The sequence below is a fragment of the Rhineura floridana genome, chromosome 13 (assembly GCF_030035675.1).
Source record: "Rhineura floridana isolate rRhiFlo1 chromosome 13, rRhiFlo1.hap2, whole genome shotgun sequence".
NCBI classification, from domain to species: domain Eukaryota; kingdom Metazoa; phylum Chordata; class Lepidosauria; order Squamata; family Rhineuridae; genus Rhineura; species Rhineura floridana.
Window position 1 is genome coordinate 30,842,057 of NC_084492.1, and position 26,223 is coordinate 30,868,279.

The following is a 26,223-nucleotide window of genomic DNA, read 5'->3' on the forward strand; positions in this document are numbered from 1 at the left end:
AGCCAAATGCCCAAAATTACTTCTCCATCAGCAGAACCATAAAAGGGCTCAAGATAGAAGCAGAATGTCGAACAGCTGGTATATTTCAATGCAGTGCAATTTATTTTATTTTTGCAACATTTTCATGTGGTAATTCTACTTCCCCCCTTCCAAAAAAAATGGTATTTGAAGTTAGAGGCCAAAATATTCCTTGCACAAGCTCGCCATCTCATTCTGCATATTAAAGCTAAGCTTGAATTGCACAGAAGGATTAGAAATTGAATTGCATCATAGGCCAACCCATGGTTTACAGTACACACACCAAAGAGAAAAGCATTTCCAGAGAGAACATTCCCCTCATCTTAACCTAGCGTGCACAGTGACTCTATGTTCTTACTGTATGTTTAAGCAAGGGATGAGAAACCTTGGGTTTCCAATATGCTGCATGAATTCAATTCCCATCAGCCCCAGTCAGCATGGCCAGTGATCAGGCATGATGGGCCTTGCCACCCAACATCATCTAGGGTCATAGGTCTCCATCCCTGGTCTAAGCAAATCCTAACATTATGTCTGGGGTGGGGATTACAAGCCACTGGGAAGCCACATTTTGCAACAACCCCATGATGGGTGTTAACAGGTAGATCAATCCACAATTTACAGTTCAGTGGCAAGTTTTTGTCTGCCACCTGCAGGGTTATACATACAACCATTTTTGACAAGGAAGCTATTTGGTGAAGATATCAACAATTATTTTTCTTCTCCCTATTACCACAGCTGTGAAACATCAGATGCGTAAGGAGCAAGCATCAACTATCAACCCATGTCCTCTAGAATTATCTAAGGTTAGTGAATTTGTAGTAACATAAGAACATCTGAATGTTGCTCATGACATGAAAGTAATGCCTACATTGGTTAGCCAATGTTGCTCATAGGTCTTAACATCTCCAAGTTCTACCAAATCCTACTTTGGAATCAGCTGCCTAGCACAAGGCTAATCTTTCTCTGCAGGACTAGAAAAATAAACCAATGTCATTCAGAAGGGGCCATGACATTTGTGCTTGGCAAGTTCTGCTATGATATCAGAGAAGAGACACTGTTGCTTCCTCATGACATTCACAACCATGGACCACTGTTTATTCATTCATTCAATTTGTATCCCTTCCTCCCAGAAGGATCCCAGAGTGGCAAACAACAAAACACTAAAAACATCTATAAAACATTTTAAAATGCAAATCCAACACAGACACAGACTGGGATAAGGTCTCTACTTAAAAGGCTTGTTGAAACAGGAAGGTCTTCAATAGAATAATATTTAAGGGGAGGGAATTCCAAAGGGTAGGTGTCACAACACTAAAGACCCAATTCCTATATTGTGCGGAACAGACCTCCTGACGAGAGCGCAGTGATCGACTACGTATACAAGAGGTACAACAATCTTTCAGATATCCTGGTCCCAAGCTGTATAGGGCTTTATACACCACAATATCAGCATGATATAGAAAGCACTGAAAGGACAACTGCAAACCACTAGCTTATCACATAGAATAAGAGAAACTAAGGTTTGAGCCTGTAACCTGGAAACATGACTACTTACACAGCATGGGAAAACTTGGGTTCAATTCTCTCCTCAGCCATGAAGCTTCCTAGTTGACCTTGGGCTAAGCATAGTCTCTCTCTGTCTAATCTACCTAACAAGGTTGTCTTGATGATAAAATCGTTGGGGACGGGCATGCACTTCACCCGAAACACCTTGGCAGAAGGGCACAATAGAAACATAATGAATAATTAAAAAACAAAATCTGAGACTGGTTCCAGAGAGAAACATCTTATGTCTCTACTTGCTTAGAAACTTTAAAACCAGAAACACATTGTGGACAATCATCAGGGAGAGAGGACATTGAGGTGCCTTGGTCCTTGAAACAACTTCAGAAGCAACTTAAGAAAATAATCCATGAAATTCCAAACCAAATCCTGCACTCTGGGAAGGGCTGTAGCTCGGTGGTAGAAGGTCCCAGGTTCAATCCTATGCATGTAGAAGGTCCCAGGTTCAGTTCCCTTAATCTTCAGGAACGGCTGGGAGAGATTTCCTGTATGAAACCCTGAAGAGCCATTGCCAGTCAATGTAGACAATATAGAGCAAGATGGACCAATGGTCTGGCAGCTTCTTAGGTTCCACTCAAGAGTCATTCAGGTCAAGGCATAGGTCTCGCATGGAAGAAAAGAGGTATAGTCACAGCTCTGATTAAGTTAAGAGTCTTTATCCGGCACAGTACCTAATGGACAAGTGAGGGGTCTTCTTCAGTTACTTCTAATTCTCCTTTCTCTATAGAAGAACCTTCTCCTTTAATCGCAGTGTCAGGGCCAGCCCTCAAGTAGGAGTCTGGGAATTGTGTATTATTACACACTGCAGGAAATGTTGTTTGGCTCCCTCTAGTGTATGCAAAAGATGATTGCACAGCTGTAGAGAAATGTCATCTGGAACTGACCTGTTTATTGAGCATCCATCCTGATTTGCAGGGAGATTAGTTGACATAGTCTATTTCATGAGCATACACTCTGATTTGTTTGCAGAGAGGCTGGATGATGGTGTGCCAAGTGTTACCCGATACTTTCAAATGCATTTCCCCATCACTTCCCTTATCATAGAAAGTCGGATCTTTTGGGAAACACAAGAGCTCCAAACCAGTTTTAATGGTGCAACCTGGATTTGCCAGTATGTGATTGAATCCCGCCCCAAAACAGTGACTGTTTGGAAGCACCCAGGTTCTACTCTCTTTGTATAGCTTCCTCAAGAAGTGTAGCCACCTTCTCTGAAGACTTTAGGGAGAGATCTGGAACAATGCTTTGGTCCCTTTATTGCCCAGGGTGTGGCTGGAAGATCCTCCCTTGGGTTCTCCTCAATCCTTTTCCTGTAAGGCTTTCTAGTGCCAGGGCAGCCCTGTTCCTGTTTCCTGGTGGGAAAAGGATTGGCATTCAGGTCCAGTCCTTCCTGGAAGCTGAAGATCCCTGACATGAACCATGTGGGGAGCTCCTCCACTTTCCCCAAGGTTATACAAGGCTGTGGATTCTACTCTCAATTAGGTATAAGTGGCTGCAGCTGAGATTTCCCACACCACCTATGGCTGTCCTGTGTGCAGAGCCTCTCACCAGCATTCCAGCATAGCTTCCCCCAAAACCAGCTGAGATATGGCCTCATCAGCTCCTGGTTAGGTCAAACACAGGCACCTTAAAGGGGCAAGCAGTTTATTTATTTTTATTTATTATTTGATTTATATCCCACCCTTCCTCCCACCTGGAGCCCAGGCAGCAGTTCTGAATCAACTTGGAATGCAGCAATCCTTAGCAGAACCTGGCACACACAAATGCATATTTAGCACTCTTTAGAAAGCCTCGCATGACTTCTGCATGCGTACATGGTAATCAATGCAACATCTTTATTGTCTCTGAATCTTTGCTGTGCAACGGTTCACTCATGTGGACTCATTGTGATTATGCTGTCCTCCAGTTTCTCTTCCATATCTGCTTTACGAAAACAGTTCAATCATCATTGTTGTCTGTCTTTTACTCTCTTGGGATATAAATCAGGCAGCTGCTTTTCCACCTGAGTCTAATCTTGTAAGGAGATTCCTTTGTAAGGGGCAATGATCCACTTCCCATGACCCCACTGCTTTTTGCCATCATGCCCCTGATCATTTCAGGGGTGCCACATCCCCAAAAGCCTACATGTCTTTGCTTCATATTCTGAGGTATGTACCCCTGCTCTAAACAGTAAAATAGACAAAATTAAAACATAGCATGCAACAATTCAATAAAACCAATCCAGCAATAGTACAACCATAAAATCCAACATAGACAGACATGTGAAACCCCTTCTTGACCTCAGACAGATTAAGTGCTGATGATTATGAAATATTCAAAACAGTGATAACTCCTGTGAAACTGATTAGTATAGGGTCTTAGCCAGTAGAAATATGTATTTGCTACTGACTGTTGACATGATGCTTATCAACTATTTACTATGAGAGTTAGATGAATCCTTCCAGAAGGCCCTCACTTACACTTGGCCAGCGAGAAAGACTCTTTAGTATACACTGATTTGTCCAGTGCAACTCTCTCAATAAATTAGCTGTATTAGTCCAGCAGAACAAGCTGGGTTCACTGGTGATTAATTACAGATTAGTGTTGCAATGTCTTGACAACACTCCCTATGGAAGCACACTTGGAAATGGAGTGCAAAAATCAGGGGAGAGGGATATAATCTTCAGGCACATGGAGCCTTATAGTTCCCCCACTAGCTATAGACACTAGTTAAAATAGCCATTCCATAATAAAGAACTTTCACTGATGTGCAAGGGATTTGTGTCAGTGATTGGTACTAACTGCTCCTCCTGCCCTGTCCCAATCTAATTTGGGAAGAAGAGCTACTGCTTTAAGGTTTCCCTGTGCAAGGTTTTAGGACAGAAGTTAGAGATCTCTTGCTCCATCCCTCTTTTGATGCCAGTGTCGGGGTAATAACTCAGTTTACAAATTCTCATATTCAGAAGCAAAACACACACGGTTGCATTCTCACCTGTGGAACAGATAGTTAGTTTCAAGTTGAAGGGGGCCTAGATGGTAAGTTTTTTTTTCTCAAAGGGACCCCCAAGTTCAAAAAGGTGGAGAAACACTGCACTAGCTACCAATGAACCAGTTGAGGTTGAGCCATCAGGGAGTCCTCAACCAGCTTTCACCTGCCTGCCTTTTTACTCACAACCATCAAGGGGGCAGGGAACTATGCCTGTCAGCTTCATATTCCTTACTCTCAGTGTTGTACTTGCAGAATTCAGCAGGGAGGAAGATGGGGGGCAAAACTAAAATTCATTGGCTCTGCCTGCCATTGGCTCAGGCTCTACCTATGATTGGCCTGTCTGCCTTCTGTCCCACCAGTCCCAGTGGGCACCAGGCATTTGAACCTGGAAATAGTGAGCTGCAATGGATACTTATCAGAACATGCGTAAGACCAGGCACCAGGCCAGAAAGCCAACTCATATCAGCTTCACAAGAGCAAAAAAAACAAAATGGCAACAGTGCACAAAGAAAGTACAGCTGCTAACAAGCAATCTGAGAAAAGTATTTTCTTCATATAGGACATCAAGTTAGTCTTTTAAAAAAAGAGATATTTCATCAGGGTAAGGGACAACTGATTGGTCGATAAAGACTTTTCTATGCAAGCATATTTGAAGAAGTTAACAAGAAGTCCAAGTTTAAAGCAACAGAAACAAAAGCAAGCATACCACCATGACAAAAAATATGTATAACTATCTCAAACAGAATAAAATGAACCCAACATGTTCTCAAAAATGTAACATAACAGCACCTCCTAAGTGTCAACATCAGATCAGCACAAGCCATGCAGATCAGCCCTAAATCTTTTGTAAATATGACTTGCTGGTTGCATCGGCACACGTTCTGCATTTGGTCCAATACTGTGCATTGATCTAATATTTTGTGGTTTCACTATCTTATCCCATAGAACCTGACAAAACACTATACTACTGAATTACACCTAGCCAGTTGAGGATGCGAGTGCAAAAGCCACAAAGCTTGCCACTGTAGCATAATAACTGTTACACAGTGCAACAGCCGCTGAAGTGGTGTAAAGTTTATATTTATACACATCTGAAATAGATGTTTGTCCTGGGCAGTGTGTGATTTGATAGCTAATTCCTCTATTATAGCGAAACCTTTAGAGGTTTATACAGTAACAATCACACACAGAGGCATTCTTCTCAGTATTTTCATGTAGCTTACTGTTGATTTAACAAAGTCAACTACCTGCAGACATGCTCCTCCTGCTCAGAGACATTAGCAATCCCTGGTAACCAACACCTAGTTACCAAGTGCACAGCAGTTTGCATTGGTCCCACGTGGCTTGTTTGCATCGTTAAGTATTTGTGGCATTTTTCCCTGGGGTAAATTAGCTTAGCCCAGAATACTTGCCACCTCACTTCATGTTAGGCTATACAGGGAGCTTGTGTGCGTCGTTACTTATTTTAACAGCAGACTTGCTCATCAGGAAAAGGAGAAGAAAAAACAGGTACTGAACAAAGCAAAAATAGCCATTCATTCTGTAGACCAGCTTTCTTCAACCCAGTGCCTCCCAGAAGTTTTGGACTTTAACTCCCATCATCCCCAGTCAGCACGGCCATGCTGGCTGAGGCTGATAGGAATGGCAGTCGAAAATATCTGAAGAGCACCAAGTTGGAGAAGGCTGCCAAGATCTTTTTAGCAAAGAAACAAAAGGGAATGACTAAAATTTTCTATCTTCAGGGGAAATGTTTTCAACATTAGCTTGTCTGCTGAGGACCTCCTGAATAATGCAAAGGATTCTGGGAAGTGTTCTAGAATGCACTCTCAGTTCACATAGACCAGTTGATTTGTACAACTCAGGAGCACAGTGCAGTACTCCCTTGCAATCTGCATATTGTAGGGAAGCCTCTGTAGGGACATAGGAATCAGACGATTTGATCCATCAAATCCACTGCTATCAGCAGCACTCCATGGTCTCAGATAGGGATCTTTCCCAGCCCAACTAGAAGATGCCAGGAATTGAGCCTGGGGCCTTCTGCATCCAAAGGATATGTTCTACCACTCAGCCATGGCTATTCCTCCAGAAAGCATAGGAAGTTGCCTTATACCAGGTCAGACCACTTGTCCATCTAGTCCAGTGTTGTCTGCTCTGATTGACTGTGGCTTTCTAGTATCTTAGGGAGAGGTCTTTCCCATTACCTTCTCAGATTCCAAGAAAAAAAATTAACCTGTTGCTTAAAAACCTAGCATAACTGATAGCAAACTAATAGGTCTATAGTTTCCTGGATCATTAGCTTGACCCTTTTAAAAAATGGTATTATTATTGCTCTCTTCTAGCTAGAAGAGATCATGCCAGAACTATTTATCGTAGTAAAAAAAAGGCAGCCGACAATGGTGCCAACCAGTGCTGGTTTACTTTAATAACCCTGTTGGCGTTAACCCATGACAGGGCTTTTTCAGTGGTGGCTCCCCACTTCTGGAACACCCTCGTCAGTAAGGTGTGCCTGTCTCCATTGCTACTGACTTTCAGGAGGAAACTGAAAACATTCCTGTTTACCCAGGCATTGGATAGCTGAAGGGGACTGTTCCTGGCAACTTACCTGCTACCTGGTCCTTTTAACTGCAAATACCAGGAATTTAAAAGTGGGGATGTTCTGTATGCAAACCATGTGGTCTACTACTGAGCTATGTCCCCTTGTCTTCAAGTATTGATGGGTAACTAACGTCTTAAGAATGCTTTTCCACCATTACTGATTATCTCACTAAAGAACTTCTGATAAGCATCCAGGGAAGCCCCAAGTACCCCAGAAAAGAGTTTGAAAAACACCAACTTGAAGCTATCTTTCCAAGGGTTCTAGAAAACTGTACACATAATTCATTTTACTAGATAAATAAGAAATAGCTTATTAATACAAGCCTGCTGAAAAGTTTTTTTAAAAAAAAAATCTGTCTATCTCACACTCTCCAAAGTAGCCCCAGATGGCAACACTGGGTTGTAGTCAACAAAGTCCTACTCAGAGTAGACCAATGGAAATTAACCCAAGTTAGTCACATCCATTAGCTTCAATGGATTTAATCTGAGTAGCACTAGCATTGACCACCCACTGTAAAGTTCATCCTTTGACCCCCAACAAACCCACATAGTTTCCATTTGCCACACCACTTCTGTAGTACCAAAAGCTTCAAGAGATTACAAACTAAATTAGTCTACATTAAAAGAGAGTACACACCATTGTAAGATATTGTGGCTCAATTGTGAAAAATTAATGCATATTGTTTCTAGTGAAACGCACCCAAGTGCTTTTCAGTCTTGCTGTGTTTTTTCCCCTTCCACTGCCAAAAGGGTTTATGAAAAGTGCACCCGACATTCAGCTCAATCCTAGTTGTTGATGTGGAAAGTATCAAACTGCACCACTGTAATGGCAAGAGACTATAGACCAGATTGTAATGCAACCCCCTCCCCAAGAGTCAATACTGCACAAACAGCAACTGTTGCTCTCCATCTTAAACAGGACCAAGGTTCGGGCAAGCTGCACTGACAGGAAGAAATTCAGTTTTTCTTCCTGGTTATCATACATATGAAGGTAAAGGGTCACCACAGTGTAGCTACATAGCCAAGCCTTACACTGCAAGATACACAAGCACCCGTTGGCCATCTGCTCCTTCTTTTATCTGTATCATCTATTTACCCAACTGTAGTGTTTGCACTGAACACTTTAGATAACCACAGCTGCAAAACTCATTTGCTGTGCCTTGTCTTGTGAAACATCATCTGTATTATCCCCTCCAAAAAAATCAGTCTATTTATGAAAGCAATGTGCCACAGCATGCAGTAATTTAACTTATGTCACATACAATCTTTTCCAGATTGGCCCAGATGTGTATGTGTGTGGTAACAAAGACACATCAGGACCCAAAAAAAGACAGCAATGTATTCACAGGATTGCTGATCACGCGAACAGGGTATCAGTACATTTTCTGCACTTGATCATTCCTATTATCACTTAATTGATTATCTGTTGTGGGGTGGGAGAGATGCATTTAGAACCCCAGCCACCTGCTTTTCTCCCTACCTCATTCATTCATTTTACAGATTTATATGCCACGGCAGCTTGTCATATAACACATGCCATAATAATATCTCACAGATGAAAACACTCTGAAATGCTCAACTGAGTGGGGTGGGGCAGGGTGGAATAGCTATGGGGTGGGGCACATGCTTTGCATGCAGAAAGTCAGTCTGTGGCATCTCTGCTTAGAACAGGAGTGGTGAATTTGGGACCCTCCAGATGCTGCTAGACTCCAATTCACATCAGTCCCAGGCAGCATGACTAAAAATCGGGGATTGTGGGAGCTGTAGTCTAGCAACATCTGCATGGCCACAAGTTTGACACTCCTGAGTTAAAAAGATCAAGCAGCAGGTGATGTGAAGAAACCTCTGCCTGAGATCCAGGACAGCCATTGCCAGTCAGAGTGAACAATACTGGCCCAATGTAAGGCAGGTTTTTATGTTTCCCTTCTGCTGTATCCTTTTCCATAACAGGAAGAAGAGAAAAATGTATCTTGCAAATCTGTATTACTGGGTTGGGGCCAGAGTATTTATTTGTATATAAACCAGATTAAGCACCAGTCCTAATGGCATGTAAGAATGAACTTCTCAACCTCACCAGCTTCACACTATCATCAAAGAGCACTGCATTCACTAGTTACAATATCATAAATACTAAACACTATTCAGAAATGTAGCAGTTGTTGCTCAAAAGCACAAGGCTAGAAGAAAGATACTTGAACCCCAGTAGCCCACAAGCAATCTAAACACCGCTAGCTTTGTAACTACAGATGCACACAATGATTCAATGTACAATTACATAGCCACAGGATGTTTGCGCTAAAGAAAACCTATTAAAGTCAGATTATTTTGAAGTGACTAAGGATTCTCACCTATAAGCAATAGTCGAGACCCACAAATGATGCATTTTATGTTATTGGCCATTGCATTCAACCATATATAGAATATCTTCCTGCTAGCATGCCAGTCAAGACTGTTGGCCTGATCTTAAGCTATGCAATACACACCGTGTTATTGCATTAGACACAGATTCAACAACAAAAAATATGCAAAGTACTAACATTGCCACAACAGTGTTTAGTACAGTAAGTACACAGCCTGATCTTGAGACTATCAGCATGTAGTGATGTATGTAAAAACACCCCAATGCAAAACAATTTTAGATGACAAAGCAGGCAGGAGGAGCCTGGATGAGATCAGCAAAAAAAGCAAGTGTCATCTGAACAAGTCTTCAAGTAGCCATCTGTGGTTTAGAACTACACAAATGAGAATGAGATTTGCAACTACAGTCTTCAAACTGATTACTCTAGAGCAGGCCTATAGGTCAGTAAGCTTACTCTGAAAAGTGCCATAGGCTTAACATCCTGATCGTAAACACATTTCAGTCAATGGTCCTTATTTCCAAGTGAGTTTAGGATCACAGCCCAACTCATGTCCATCCTCTACCATAAGTGCAAGCCGGCACTTTTGAAAAGATGTAGAAAAGGTGAAACAGAGTTAATAGCTCCCTAGAAGCTTTTTTTTTTAAGGTGACTGTGTTCTAGGAAATGGTATCCAACAGCAGTCTCAAACTTTCCTTCCTCACCATGACAAAGATACTTTAGAAAATTATTTAAAATGTGCTACAACTGATCGGCCTCCACAAACTTCTAATTTTGGAGCTAGTCACACTTTGTAGAGGCAAGCACATAGCAAAGAAAAATTTACACAGTCTCTTTTCATTATCACCAAAGATAAATACCCACACCCAAATGTGCATGGTATACAGACACCACACAGATGCCCATGACAGTACAAAGTGCAGTAAGCCTTTAGCCACCCTCTAAATAATCATGACTTTATACATTTGGCTGCCCTAAGAAGTGACAGTGCACAGTTATCTCTAAAGTATTTTTAAAAAAACAACTTTAAAATCAAAGGGTGATGCTTTGGCCCAATTTGCATGAAGAATCCCTACTCTTTTTTTCCTTCTTCTTACTATCAACACAGCAGCATGCCTATATGCTCAGCGGTGTACTTCCAAAGAGCAGGTGCAGGCATGCATTCTCCAGGAGCAGTTCAACATAACCTGGTGAAAACACACTGGAATGCTTTCGACAGAATAGGACAAGGCAAACATCAGATCAGCTTTTATCAAACATGACCACTATGCCGGACCAAGCACATTCATAATTAGAGCCTTCTTAAAAGAAAAGTTTGCTTAGGTGGCATCCTTCCTCAAAGCAATAGTCCCAATTAGAAACTTCTGATAACCTCAGATGTTGTTCTGAGAATCCCACTTCTTGGAGTTTTGCTTTTTCTCAAAAGTTATCCAGGTAATTATCACCTTCAGCATTCAGTTAACCATTAGCAGTGCATCCTTTATTTCTCAATAGGCAGTATCTTACAAGAGGCCCCAGAGCTTGGGCAAATGCAGGGGGGGGGAGAAGAGAGAGAGCTGTGAAAGGGATCTTTATATACATGTATGATGGCCCCGTGCTAATAACTCAGTGTGCTGTTGACACAGGCTAATGCAAACAGTGAAGTCCCTTTCAGAACAGCATGAGTCATGGTGTCCCTCTTACAGTTTGCATTTCCCTGTTCGTTCCTGGCTGTTGGTGGAAACAGACCAAACTATGGTTGAAACAGAGAGAAAGAGAGAGAGAGAGAGAGAGAGAGAGAGAGAGAGTGTGTGAAATCCATTTAGCTGCAGGGAGTGCCCTTCTCTCCTGGCTGCTGCTACATCTACTCAGTCATCTATACCTGCCACAAGAAAAATGTAAATAAGGCAGAGTTAAGCAGCACTACAACTTCTCCAGCAGACAAAATAAAAGTCAAATGAAAAGGTTTGCTTGCTGCTTGCTTTGGGATGTTAGCAGTAGGAATCATACATCTACCTAACTAGTCACCACTCAGAATGACCTTTGGCCCCTGGATGCTAAACATGTTTACTTGGATGTGAATCCCATGGATTTCAATAAAACTCCACATAAGCATGTTTTGTCAGAACCAACGCCTTAGTTAATGTTGTGGAATGTGAAGAAAAGAGTGGGACCATTATGAGTTGAGGGAGGGGAGGAGGAGTATGCAATGATCCATAATCTCTGGTAAACATTACACTTTATTATAATCTAAACAGCAAGCCTAAAAAAATAAAGAAGTCCAACATCTTTAAAAAAATAACCACCACTACCACAGTAACAAACTAAAGAGAGAGGGAGAGATCAGCAGCACCTGGCTCCTGGCTGCAATTCCCAAAGTACTTCTTAGAGGCTCAGCAAAACTGTCCATTGTTCCAGGGATTCCAAGAACAGCAGAAAACGGCATCTTTTCTAAAAGAAAAAAACTGCACAAGCCTTTTTTTTTTGGCCTGGATACACCATGCACACACTTTCCCTTCCTCAGCAATTCCCCCACGACCAATGAGAGTAGCTATTCTGCAATCCCTACATTTTGTGTGTGCATGTGTGTGTGTTTACAGGGAGAAACTCTGCCTTATTTCAAAAGAACTGCGAGGAAATCATACCGGATGATCCCTTCAAAATTGAAAGGGGGGAAGAGGGAACAACAGCAATAACAAAAAGACGCCAGAGGTGGGTTTTGTGCATGCTATGGAAAGGAGAGGGGGTGTTGGTGAACAGAATACTTGGGGAAAGTTTTGATTTTTTTCAGAAAAGAAATTGCTGCCCCATTATAACAGCAGGGAAATAAAAGTTTTCTGTTTCAATGCCCTTTCCCTTTATCCCCCCCCCCAATAACTACCACAAACTAGAGCACCACCAGGCACAAAACAAAACTATGAGAAACTAGAACCACACTAGAAACAAAGACATAAAGGATGGGGAAGGGAGGAATTAAAGAAGCAGTCACCTTATTGTAGTTGTAGTAACCCAAACACTGGGCAAAGTCCAGATTGGAAGGGTCTCCGGGAAGAGAGCTTCCAGACGCAGCTGGATAAAATCTTACATCCATGTTGAAGGGATTTGGGGGCTGCTGGGGGGGGGAGAGGAGAGAAAAGGGGGGAATGGAAGAAGAGTTAAAGGGAGGAAGTCTGTGTGGTCCCCAAAAGGGGTGAAGCTCTGAGGGGCTTTCAATAGATCCACCTTCCAAAAAAAAGGGCCCCGCTTTGGAAGGAAGAGCGTTGATCAAGTTGTTGGGAATCTGCGCGGAGTGGGAAGAGGCGACGCTTCCTGAAGAACGAGGCGGGAGGGAAGAGGAGGAGGAGGGGGGGGAACCAAACACAAACAAGGGATGGGATGATAGAGACGGGGAGGGGACAGAGCGGCAGGTGAGCCGAAGGTGGGGAGGGAGAGACAGGTGAGGGCAGCTGAGGGGGGCAGGAAGGGGGAGTCTCTCTGGCGCCCACTTGGAGACGTAGGAGGGGGGCTGGAGTGTGCGCGGGGGGGGTGAAAGCTGTCCGTCCGTCCGTCCGTCCTCTCTCGCTCTCTTTCCCCACCCCTTCCAACGGCAAGCCCCCGGGTTTTGCCTCTCTCTCTCTCTGCCTCTGGGACCAGCTGCACCACACAAAGAAGCCACGCGCCCGGCTCCGAGGAGAGAAAGAAGCAGCAGCGGTAGCGCCCTCTCGCTTTGCCTCTCCTTCCCTCCCCCCTGTTCCCGCTTGCCTCAGGAGAGAACGGCGACGGGGCGCGCGCGCAGGCGCGCTCCGAAGCAGCCGGCCGAGGGTCTCCCCTCTCCTCTCGCGGAAGAGACTCTCGAGCGCGCGGAGAGAGAAAGGAGAAGCAAAACAGCGGCAAACTCTCTCGGCTTACGCCAGGAGAAAGAAGCAAGACCCGAGGAGGAACTCGGCGAGGGACGGAGGGAGGGACGGACGGAGGGAGGGAGGGAGGGTCGCCCTCCCCCCCACCTACCCTCCCCCCCCACCTACCCTCCCTAAAGTACTGGGGGGAGGCTCCAAAGCGGGGCAACGACATCTGTTCCGGGCACCCCCGTTCTGTCCACACACAGCGCTCCCAGGAACTAGGACGACGAGGGGGGGACTTGGGGGTGGGACCGGCGACTTCTTTTTCGTCGCCGCTTCACTTTCTGCGCCCCCCCCGGGTCTCTTTTTCCTTCTTTCTATCGCGCTTTTTTCAGCACCGTATGCCGGGGAGGGCTACCTCCTCGCGCGAAAAAAGGGAGCAGAGCGTACACACACGCGCTCTCCTTCGCCGGCCCGAAGGTTGAGAGCGCGAGGGAACGTTCCGCACACGTGCAAGAAGGAGGAAAGACGGACGGATGGGGGGAGAACGTGCCTCGAACGTGTGAATTGGGGCTGTATGTCTTACGCACCCCAGGCAAAGTTTTCGTGTCGGCTCCCAACAGCGGCGCCTGGCCCAGCTCAGCTTGCCGATCCTCAAGGGGGAGGGTAGATGAAGAGATGTTATGCACACGCACGTCTGAACAAGCCTTGTGTGGACAGAGAGGGAGGGTGAAGGCTGGTTCACGGGTAGGCACCTAGTGCCACTTGGATGAGGGAAACCTTTGTGCCCACTTGCACCTGTGAACGAACTTGGGCTAGATGTAAGATCCTAAAAGGTGCTTTTATGGTGCCCAGTGTTGCCTCTGACCTAAGGCAGCTGTTAGTCATCCTCACATGTTGAGCAAACATGTTGATATATGAATGTGTGAAGGTGGAGCAGGGTTGGGTGCATCCAGTCTCCACAGGTTCATTATATAAGTGTGCACCTGAAGGGCTTTCTCCAAGCAATTGGATCAGGAACCCTTTCAGACATCATAGCAATGTGTCTCTTTCAGGGCTCTTTGGAACAATGTAAGAAATGCCTGGAGTTGGAGCATGCACAACCCTGCTCCCCACATTTATATAGGAATAGGCTAATGATGAGCAAACAAGTAATGTGCAAATTTTATGAATCAGCCCCGCATGCCCAGGGGAAAGTAATGGCAGGTTTGACTCATACATGCAGGAACATCACTTGTGTTCACTTGATTAATGTGAACATGAAAAATGAATGGAAGTGGACTGCCATCAAGTCAATTTCAACTTATAGCGACCCTATGAATAAGGTTTTCATGGTAGGGGGTATTCAGAGGGGTTTACCATTGCCTTCCTCTGAGGCTGAGAGGCAGTGACTGGCTCAAAGTCACCCAGCGAGCTTCATGGCTGTGTGGGGATTCGAATCCTAGTCTCCCAGGTTGTAGTCCAACACCTTAACCACTACATCACACTGGCTCTGTACTCCACCTAAAAGCAGTGTGGTTTGGATGCACGCAGATCTCCACTGATGCTGCAGGCAGATGAGCGTGCATGTGTGCAAGCACAAAGCATTATCAAGGAGAGTGCAAAGCGGGTTGGTTGAAGGTGTGACTGGGTAGGAGGTGTTACCTGGGGTGAATCTCAAGGGCCAGGTAGGAGAGCTGCATTTGCCTGAGGTTCTGTATCTCTGGCTTATACAGAAAACAGTTTGGCATAGCATGAATCTTGCATGTAGGAACAGAGAATGATGCCTTATACTGAGATAGACTATTGATCCAGCTCAGTGTTGGCCACAATGACAAGCAGCAGCTCTCCAGGTTTTATACTGTTCCAAAACCTTGGAGATGCTCGGGAATGAATATAGGAACGTAGACGCAGCCTTTAACCGAGTTAGGTCATTGGTCCATCTAGCTCATTATTGTCTACACTGACTGGCAGCAGCTGTCTAGAGGTTCAGCCTTTCCTAGTCTTCCCTGGAGGTGCCAGGGTTTGAACCTGGTACAGCTGAGCTATGATTCCTCCCCATATATTTCCTTGTGTAATCAGTTGAAAATGAATCATCACTCCTCAGATTTAAATTCACTATAAGAAAACAAGGTTGGCAAAGCCACATTTAGTGCAGCTGTTTTCTGGAAGCACCTTGGTGCAGTTTCATTTTTAAAGGACTTTAAAAAATTACATCCAAGTCCATGCTTCCACTCACGTAGCATCACACAGGAGTTTAATAATAAGACTCACCCACCCCAATGGGTAGCTATAAAACAATGGAGGCAATGAGGGCACATAATCATAGACCAGACAAATATTTGATCTTTCAAATACTTCAAGTACTCTTCTTTTCCTAGTAGATAACAACAGAATTTTCAGAGAGGAAAAGAAGTTAGGAAAAGAAAACCTAATGAGAAATGATATTCAATAACATCTTATGGAAGATACATCACTCTCATTAGTAAAAAACATAATAGCATACTGCTGCTAGACTCTACCTTCTGGTTTGTTTGTTTGTTTTTCAGAAAGTGGGATTTCCATGTTCTAGATCACAGTTCTCCATAACTCTCGAACATATAAAACTGATTCTGGCCCACTTGCATTGGCTGCCTGTATGTTTCTGAGCTCAATTCAAGGTGCTGGTTTTAACCTATAAAGCCTTATATGGCTTAGGACCACAATACCTGATGGAATGCCTCTCCTGACATGAACCCACTACGCTCAACATCAAAGGCCCTCCTCTGGGTGCCTTCTCCAAGGGAAGCTGGGAGGATGGCAACAACGGAGAGGACCTTCTCAGTGGTGGCTACCAAATTATGGAATGATCTCCCTGATGAGTTGTGCCTGGCGCCAACACTGTTATCTTTTCAGCACCAGGTCAAGACTTTCCTCTTCTACGCATTTTAGCATGTGCTTTTAAATTGCTTTTTAAAAATATGTTTTTAAATTTGTATGTTTGTTTTTAATGTTTTTAATTGTTGTAAACTGCCCAGAGAGCTTCAGCTATGGGGCAGTATACAAATGCAATAAATAAATAACAGTGCAGTCATAAGAACATCTGAGTTCAGTGGTGGTTACTCCCAATTTAAGTCTGTATAAAATTGCTTCACAACACTGGCCTAGTCACTGAACAGAAAGAACATTTGTCCTAGCACCAGTTGTGCTGAGGCCAGACAGCATTGGGTACTATGCTGTCAGTGGTATTGATGCTGCAGTAGCCATTCATCCTTGGGCATAGCGCTTCTGCATTGATGGTGCGTGGGGTGCTGTTTCCCAATCCTAAGGTGAGAGCTAAGGGGCTGGGAAAGGGTAGCAGAAGCAGAGGCAACCACTTTCCTCTTTAATGGGTGGGAGGGGTACAGGGTGGAGACATGGGCTGATTTAAAAGGGTGAGAAAAAAGAAGAGTGGGCATTGGTGTGATGTCCTGCAGGAGTGAGGAACCATTGGCTCACCATATGTTGCTGGACTACAACTCCATAATACCCGACCTTTGGCATGCTTGCTGGAGTTGATGGGAGCTGGTCCATGAACATCTGGAGGCTACAGGTTCCCTCCCTCTGTGATTGAGGAAGGTTGGTCTTTAACTAAGATCTATGTTTACATGGAGTCAATAAGACAGAAAGATTGCACGTGGGGAAGAGATGAGTTCCTGGGAAGGAAGGTCAATACTGGATCATTTCTGCAGAGGATTTTTGTTTCTCTGTTCTTTGAAAAAATGTAAAAGTCTTACACACAGCTTTGTTTTCACATTATAAGTGGCCCTAAAATGTTTCAATCGGGTAAGTCAAAATTCCAAATAAATCACTAATCAGCCTGGGAAATTCCTAGGCAAAACTATCTGGTCTAAACTGTACTTCTATTTTTCTGAACATCTGACCAGATAAAATCTTTTCTTTGTTCTCCAAGCTATTCAGACAAATACAGTTGTTTTAGTGTGTAATGCATGTAATGAATTGCATGAACGTACAATCATACATTGTAAGTGTAGAAAAAGGTAACTGATATGGCTCAGCAGAAAATGGAAAACTTCCATTGATAGTAAAAGTGCTCCCCCCCTTTTTTTCATGGAAGACAGCTGAGAAAAAAAAAGAACAAACTTCTGTACTCATTCAGAGTGAGGGCAGTGCTGATCTGAAAAGTCCTCATTCTAAATTGGCTTTGTGGCATTACTGTGTGGCCTAAGCTACTCTGCTACACAGCATAATACTATCGTCACACTCACTGCATGATTTCCATAATTGGCTGAATGATTATTGCAGAAAAGTTTAGTTTGATTTTTTTTTAATGCACCAAAGCAGCAGTTGATTAAGAATTAACTAGGTTTGGTAAACATTTCAGCACCCAGCAAGTAGTAGTTTCACTCCCAAAACAAAAACTAGCAAATGTTCTCTGGAGACCTAGTTCTGCAATGTAGTTAGCATCCTATGATTAGAACTAAATGTTTTTGGTGAGAGCCAGTGCTGTGTAGTGGTTAGAGTGTTTGACTACAACCTGGGAAACCAGGGCTCAAATCCCCACACAGCCATGAAGCTCACTGGGTGACCTTGGGCCAGTCACTGCCTCTCAGCCTCAGAGGAAGGCAATGGTAAACCACCTCTGAATACCGCTTACCATGAAAACCCTATTCATAGGGTTGCCATAAGTCGGAATCGACTTGAAGGCAGTCCATTTCCATTTCTCAAATATTTTGGCAGATGCCATTTGATGCAAAAACAAAGTAACATGTCCCAGTAACATCTTATAAAAGAAAATACAAGGAATGACATCATCACAGCCCACTGTAAAATGGCAGCCAATTTAGTGGTGCAGCAATGGAGAAATTCAAAGTGTGATGATCTCACATGCCCCTTTTGCATTGCTAGATCTTGCAGAGGACAGGAGGAGGAGGAGGAGGGAAGATGGATATGGAGAGGGATGGAAGAGAAATTCAATTTTGTTTGTATTTTAATAAGAAACTACCTAATTTGCACTTACTGAACCAACATGTGAACTGAAACATAAATATCCTTCAAAATTCACACTTCTTTGAATTTTGTGATGAAGTTCTCCAGTCAATCAATGTGAATAAAAATGTAGTATATTAGGGGAAATTGCTTGCAAAAATGTGTATACTAGTCAAAACTGAATACAAAAATGTATATAACAGAAGAAATTTGCACTTGTTGGTGAACGTTCATGAGAATTTTTTTTAAAAAAAAAACCATGCAAATTGCTCTGGAAACACAAAGCACCAAATTTAAGATTTGGAGAATGAGAAATGAAGAGAACCAAGCTTGACAGATTTGTTCATGTCTAGATGTGAGTTTCATCAGAATTCACGCCTCTGCCATAATGTTTCATTTCGACCTGTGAATTCCAGCATTTTCCCCTTTTCTCTTTTTTAAGAAAGCTGTTTTCTAATACTTATTGCTGCAGAGATATATTGTTGCCTTACTTCCAAGAAACCCCACTTAGGAATTGGCTGCAAAATAATACCAAAAACAAAGGAGATATTGACTGTGTTCGCTCATGGTTTTTCCCCCTCAGCTTTTAAGATGTGCAATGCTCAGCTTGATGAAACACCAGCAAAACGTTCAGCAATGAAAAAAGCCTAATTCTTTCCTCTCCCCATTTACATGGATGCATGTTTGCCTTGGATGTGAAGTCCCTTAGCTTCCTAGCAGGTGCATATCTTGCTTAGAGTTAAATCTCAAACTCATCATGCTGCTTAACTAGAGTGGCGTACGGCTTCTTTTCTGGAACCGTTTCGAGTTTTCCCTCCCCTCCTTCCCAGTATTTCAGCCACCTGTTTAGCGAGCTCATACTCCAAAGGAGATCTATGCAATTAGAAACAAGGAAATGAAAATAAATGACCTTGTTTGTTATTTATAACAAAGGGACTCTGCAAAATTAATCCAGCAAAGCTTGACCTTATGACCTGAAAGAAAGAGGGGGGGGAGCCAACCCATTCCTTTGTGGCAACCTCACAATACTCCCACCACAAAGCATTGTTGAGGGGTCTGCCTCTGTGTGTTGGATATTGAAGGAGTATATTCAAAATATTAGATATTTGATTAGAGAATTTGCATGAAAAAGCATGTCCAGGCAAAGTCAAGTGAGCTGCAATGGAGGTGATTTTGAAGCCTAGGAAGTAAAGGTAACCCTTATCCATGCATACAGTTCAGTTTAGTAATATCTGAGAGAAACCATAGACAAGTCTAGAAGAAGATCCCAAATAAACCAAATTCTACTACATTTTTAAAAAATAAACTCTAATTGGCAGGATCCTAATCATGGATCTTCTGGATCCCATCAGGTTCAGCACATAATTCAGGGTTGTATCCAATGTTAGTCCTACGCAGAGTAGACCTATTAAAATTAATGGATATGCCTAACTTGGACGTGGAAGTGGACTGCCTTCAAGTCGATTCCTACTTATGGCAACCCTTTGAATAGGGTTTTCATGGTAAGCGGTATTCAGAGGTGGTTTACCATTGCCTTCCTCTGAGGCTGAGAGGCAGTGACTGGCCCAAGGTCACCCAATGAGCTTCATGGCTGTGTGGGGATTCGAACCCTGGTCGCCTAGGTTGTAGTCCAGCACCTTAACCACTACTCCACACTGGCTCTCACAACTAACCTGGGTTCATTAATTTTAATGGTTCTACTCTGTGTAGAACTTAGCTGGATCCAACGCTTAGATTTAATATACTTACTGTTATGCATTTGAATGTGTATATTATTGGGCTGTATATTTTTGTATATATGAAAGTGCAGGTGGGTCATGCCACCACTCACTCTCCTACTATCTGATCAGTTTCATCCAGCTGCCCACCTTGCTTCCCTTTCCCCCACCCCCCGCCTTGGGCCCGGCGAGGCTGGGTCATGCTGCCACTCACTCTCCCGTTTTCCACTTAGTTTTGTCCAGCCACCCACCTTCTTTCCCTTTCCCCAGGCCAACCTTTTCCAACCAGTGTGCCTCCAGATGCTGTTGGACCACAACTCCCATCAGCCTCAGCCAGCATTGCCAATGGTCAGGAAAGATGGGAAATTTGGTCCAACAGCATCTGGAGGCACACTGGTTGGGAAAGGCTGCCCCAGGCCTTAAGCCCATTGTGACTAAGCCACACTGTAGTTTGCAGCGCCACTTGTCTGTGGCTAAGAGAACTGCAGCATGACATTTCACAAAAATATCTAGTTAGACAACAATCTTATTAAAAATAGGCAGGAGATAATCTAATTCATAATGATACATGTGACTTTTGTTTCCCATTATGTCCACAATAATATGTTTGAATATTCTGGTTCCCAAACACCCCACTCAACTGGAACCCCTAAGTTTTGCCTGTTCTGTTGTGTTGCAGCTACTTTCATGGAGTTGCGCCATATTTCCTCCTCTTTTTCTATATATTACTCAGGTCCCCTTTGGGTCATGATCCTTTGTTCTTTATTGCAGAGTAGCTCAACCAGCCTTGTAACATTTATCTTCCCAATTCCCTTTGGTGTTCTCTCCATCCCCGAGACGTGCCCTCTTAATTTCCTTTTTTCTAAAGAATACAGACCTGGTTTCTGTAACCTTTGTAAATAATCAAGATCTTTCTGCCCCAGCCACCGCTAGCTTGACTTCTCATTGTACCTCTCCTGTTTGTACTAGATCTTCTCTATAATAAGGTAACCAAAACCTCATGACAGTCTTGAATGAACCAACAGAGTAATATCATGTTGTGCCGACACCTTCGTATTTGGTGCTTCTGTGCTCAGAAATGTTTGGCTTTATCTCATTAAGAGCAACACTAATAGTTTTACTGTGTATCCTCAGCTACCCGCAGCCTCTCTCTGCCTCTTGTTTTAACCACGATTGGTTGTATAGCTTTGGAAGGAACTGTTTTATTTTACTTGGATTTTGCTCTAAGCAGGACTTGCCCGCTGTTGTGCAATTTTCTCCCTGATTAATATTTACTGTACTTTGCCATTGCTGGAGTCAAGATTACAGGCCTACAGTGTTTTAAATACACCTCCTGTCTATTCCTAAATAGAGGTTATTGTCAATCCATCTGTATGGTTACTCTTTGCAGAGGGGTTAAGCATATCTATCATAACGGAATCCACATTGGATGCTAAAAACCTATTAATGCCAGAGATTAAGCAGGACAACTACAGTCTCCTAGATGTACCAGTTGACATTCATCACCAGGGTATGGAAAAGAATACCTAGATTCCCTCGCCCCCATTTTACACTTGCAGCAAGGCTGGTGCAGAACACATTTGTTTTATACACTTGAAGTGGGGCCCACTGTGATACAGATATGATGGGGAATACTGAAGCAAACAGGTGTCTGCGAAAGGAACATAGGAGTCAGACCATTGGCCCACCTAGCTCAGTATTGTCTGCACTGACTGGCAGCAGCTCTCCAGGGCTTCACACAGAAGTCTTTACAAGCCCTACATGGAAATACCAGGGATTGAACTTGGGATCTCCTGCATGCAAGGCAGATGCTTTCCCACTGAGCTACACAGTCTATGGCCACTGCTCTGCCATTGAGCTACACAGTCTATGTGGTGCTCACAACTGCCTTGAATTTGCTTGCTGGCAGGAAACACCTCACATTTTCCCAGCTAGCATCAGGATCATTTGGGTCCAAGGGCAGCCACACATTAACACAAACCTAGAATATACATTCACAGGCTGAGGAGCCAGGATGGATTCAGCAGTTGGACACAACCAGGTGGCACTTTATTGCCACTGATGTAGAGCAGGAAATTTCCCAGTGCTGAGTTATACAGCAACAAAAATGGCTGTATTTTTCCAGGTGGGAAAAAAATCCATTTCATAAGTTCAGTAGTACAATTAATGGATTTCCATTGCAAATACATTTGGCAAACTTGGCAGTTTTAAATTTTTTAGCTTTGTTTACTAAATGCAAATAAAATAAGCAGGGTGCATAAGCAATATAAGTACAAGTAGGTTGCTGGTAACTTTGCTGAGCGATAGATAGTGCAATCTGTTGTACAACGAATTTTGCTAGCACAACTGTTGTGTTGGATTCCTCTGTTGCACTGTAATGTTGTTACATTAATAAAAAGTCACCTGTCCGCTACTGCAAGAATGTTGGATACAGCCCCTGGGCTTCTTCACATGATAGGATCTTCCTTCTTTTACTACTTCTATTTCTTCTTAACTTCAAAGTGGCTGTAGTTGGAGGGAGGGGAGGCTGAATTTGATGGGACCAGTGTCCATTGGGAGAAGGTGTGCTAAATCCTAACTTCCTGGCTTTTGACAAATTGCTATTAGCCATGGAGAAGAAAAGAAAGGGCATGCTGAAGTTTAATTAAAAAAATAAGTCAAGTTATCTTCCTTACCATGTTTGTTTCATCTAGGGATGGCAAATTTTTCAATTTCCATTTCCCTCATTTTGTCATTTTTCCCAATTTTAAAATCACCTCACCAGTTTATTTTTAAAATTTATTTTTAAAATAAAAGTCCTTGTGAAAATTCGACAGCATGTTAGTGTGAATTGCTCCTTTTTGCAAGCAATTTCCCCTAATATGACACACTTTTGTATGCTATTTTCACTAACATAGGCGTCTGTATGCACACTTTACCCTAGGATATGTAGGTTTGCAAACGTTACGTGGCAGGAGGACAACATTGCAAAATTCAGGTAAGTTGAACAATGGCTGTGTTTTGCTTCTCACATCATTTCAGGAATTATGAATCAGGTAGGCTTACCTTTAAATATGAACTGAATCGATTTCCTCCCCAACCCCCATCCCGAGTCCTTATCAGTAGGAAGTCAGGGATTAGTCCACCCCAGTGTGAAGGGATAGGCCCTTATATATTAATCTGACTAGCCCAAGAGTAGGAAACGTAGTTAGTGTGAGGGTCACATTCCCTTCTTGCTGCCCATGGTTGGTGTGTCCAGAAGCAAACGTGAGTGGAACAGCAGGCCAGACTCTTCCTTTTTACAGTCAGCTACTTTCTAACCATACAAAAGTCACAGGCTTCTACACAGCTACCTATCCCACAAATGCTGGTACAAAATGGATTGAGATGATGTTGTTGTTTAGTATTAGTACGCTGCCAAAACTTCCTATGGCTTTATGGGGGTGTTGTTGCTTTATTGTTTTGCTTTATGGTATGATACATTTATGTTTATTTTTAACATTGTGTAAGTCACTTGGAGACCTTCAGGTAACAAGCAACTAACAACAACAACAACAACAATAATAATTTGGTATAGGACTGCCATGCAGTGGCTGCTGGTAATATTATTGCTGACATGTGATTGCATTGAAATGTTTATTAAATTTGCCATTAGCTGATATGGTTTGATTGAGTCATTGCTTTATAATGATTTTCAATGCTGCAATGTTAATTATACAGCCACAAGAGTGGCTGTATACTATAGCCAGCATGGATTTTTCACATTCCATAATGGTAAATTGAAAATACTGCCCATGCCATTTTGCTGCTTGCCATAAGCTCATTTCAAAGCAAAACCTTACAAAACTTATAATCCTGAACTCAGAAATGCTTGCTTAACAACCCTCTAAATTTTCATGGTGATACACAAAACAGTCAGAGAGAACTGAGACTTCAAAGAGTAAAAAGAGAGAGAGAAAAACCCAGGTCCCTGTTGGACTTTTTTCTGTCAAGAGTTCTCATAAGTTGTTGAAATTAATTAAAAACCAGCCATGTTCACAGAGTACATGTAATCCTATTACTGACCTTGCCCCATACTCTGACCTTCATTTTCTGCAGTTTAAAAGTTAAAATAAAAATCCTGGCTCATTTTTAATTAATTTAAGAAATTTAACATTAAAGTCAATGATAAGCCTGGGCATGCTCAGTAAGAACCAACTATCAGTGTTCTAAAAGCCAGACTCACAGCTGCCTGGCTTGGCTTGGCTAACCAGGGGGCCACACTCAAGCCAGACCTTTATTTCACTTTAGACAGCTTTGGTTTAAATTTGGATGGGAGACTACATGTGCCTGCTGTAGAATAAAAAGGTGGAGGAAACACTGAAAAACAATGATACTGTTCACACTGTTTTCCTTTTGAAAAGGAAAGGGGCTTCCCCTCTGCCCAGTGCCCACCTACCCAATCTCCTCCCCTTCCTCCTCCTCCTTTCCTCCCTGACCCTCCCCCAGGCCAGTTTCACCTATCCTAAGCATGATTGCACAGGAGTAAATCCCACTGACCTCAACAAGCATGCAAATGATCAAACCTGACCCCCGAAAAACCAACCCAAATTGTGTTTACATTTTTACAAATTTGTAGGGCAGTACAATATCTCAGAGAGGTTAGGTCTCCTGCTCCCCTGGTGCATTCCCTATAGCTGCCCAATTTCCCTGCTTTTTAAAGTTTGATAGAAATATCTGTTGGCTATAGGTACGTTCTTAAACTGCAAGGTTTTTTTTGGCTATAATATTTTTATTTTTAACATTGTTGTAAGTCACGTGGAGACCTTCAGATAACAAGCAACTAATAAATCAAGCAATAATAATAATAATAATTCGGTATAGTACTACCATGCAGTGGCTGCTGGCAATATTATTGTTGACATGCAATTGCATTGAAATGTTTATTAAATTTGCCATTGACTGATAACAGTTTGATTGAGTCATTGCTTTATGATGATATTAAATGCTGCAGTGTTAATAGAATCAAACTGAGTTGTTTGTTGGATTGTTGTGATGTTTTGAAACAGTTTGGTATGTGATGGTTATTGCAGTGGTGTTGTCCCATTGTTATTGCAACGATGTTGTTCTGGTGCGAGCCGCTTTACAGCCAGGCAAAAGCACCCAAGGAGAACATGGAGCAAAACTATGGCCATACTGTCCTGGAAGCTATGCAGGGTCAGTCCTGGTTAAGTACTTGGATGGGAGACTGCCTGGAAATACTGGATGCTGCAGGCTTTTCCTCCTTTATCCAGGGAGATGGTGGGCTCTCCATCATTGGAAGCATTCAAGAGGAAACTGGATAGCCACCTGTCTGGTGTGCTTTAACTTGGATTCCTGTATTGAGCAGGGGGTGGACTTATAGGCCCCTTCCAACTCTACTATTCTATGATTCTGAGACAGTGAAGTGTGTGGCCTGAAAGAATACAGAGGACCACATAAAGAGGCTTGGAGGACCACATTATTCCCCCGTGACTGAGGTTCCCCACTTCTAACCTAGCTTTTTCTGACTAGCAGCACCTCCCTATGGTCTCAGAAGAGGCCTTTTCTATCTGTCCTGTTCTCACTGGCCTCCTGAAGGAGGTAAGAGGCTCTGCAGCAGAAAGACAAGTGAGGGCAGCACCAGGGCAGTATCCAGGGCCAGTCTGAAGTCAGAGTCCAGAGTCTACATGAAAGCCAAGGGGGTCAGGCAAGAATCAGGGTCCGAGCAGTCCAGGGTCAGAAGCTGAGCAGTCTGTGAGCAATGTGGGTAAGGGGCAAGGCAAGAGACAGGTCCAGGGTCCACAGGCAATCGGGAGCAACACTTCTCCCTTGGGCTCTGGGGCCATTCAGCCTTGATGTCAGAGGCTGAACTTGCCCCGGGTGCAGACTGCCTATCCTGGGCCTCATCATAGGGTCCTGGCCCCTCACCCTCAGTTGAAGCCTTCTGGTGTTCCTCCAATGAGGACTCCTCTAGTTGGCACCTGGCACCATCTCTGCTACCAAATTATTTTGATTAGAGAATTGCATGCATAACATGTGCTCTGCCATTGAGCTACAACCTCTCATTTCATGTGCTAAGAACCAAATCTGGTGGTTCCTTATGTTTGGTTGGGGGGGGAAGGGGAACAAGGAGGCATGACATGTGACTCAAGTGTACCAAAGCCCATACAGAATACTCTTCATACCTTAAAGAGGTTGCAGTATACAATCAATCCTCATTTTCAGCCAGAGCGAAAACACTTCACTCTGTAAGTGCATGAAGGCAAACAGTGGGATGACACAGA

At 43.2% G+C, this 26,223-nt stretch overlaps 2 protein-coding genes across 11 annotated transcripts in view; both read right to left on the reverse strand.

Annotated features, from left to right (window-relative positions):
* TOX3 (TOX high mobility group box family member 3) overlaps positions 1-13,311 on the reverse strand; it is a 127,380-nt gene extending 114,069 nt beyond the window's left edge. Inside the window, exon 1 of the mRNA XM_061593627.1 lies at positions 12,467-13,311. Coding sequence (XP_061449611.1) covers positions 12,467-12,568 — 102 coding nt within the window. The 5' untranslated portion in view covers positions 12,569-13,311. The remainder of the gene's footprint in view (positions 1-12,466) is intronic.
* The window catches only part of AKTIP (AKT interacting protein), a 396,007-nt gene continuing 381,867 nt past the window's right edge, over positions 12,084-26,223 (reverse strand). For all 10 annotated transcript variants that reach the window (XM_061593637.1, XM_061593632.1, XM_061593638.1 and 7 more), the window contains one exon: positions 12,084-12,093. The gene's annotated coding sequence lies outside the window, so the exon portion shown is untranslated. The remainder of the gene's footprint in view (positions 12,094-26,223) is intronic.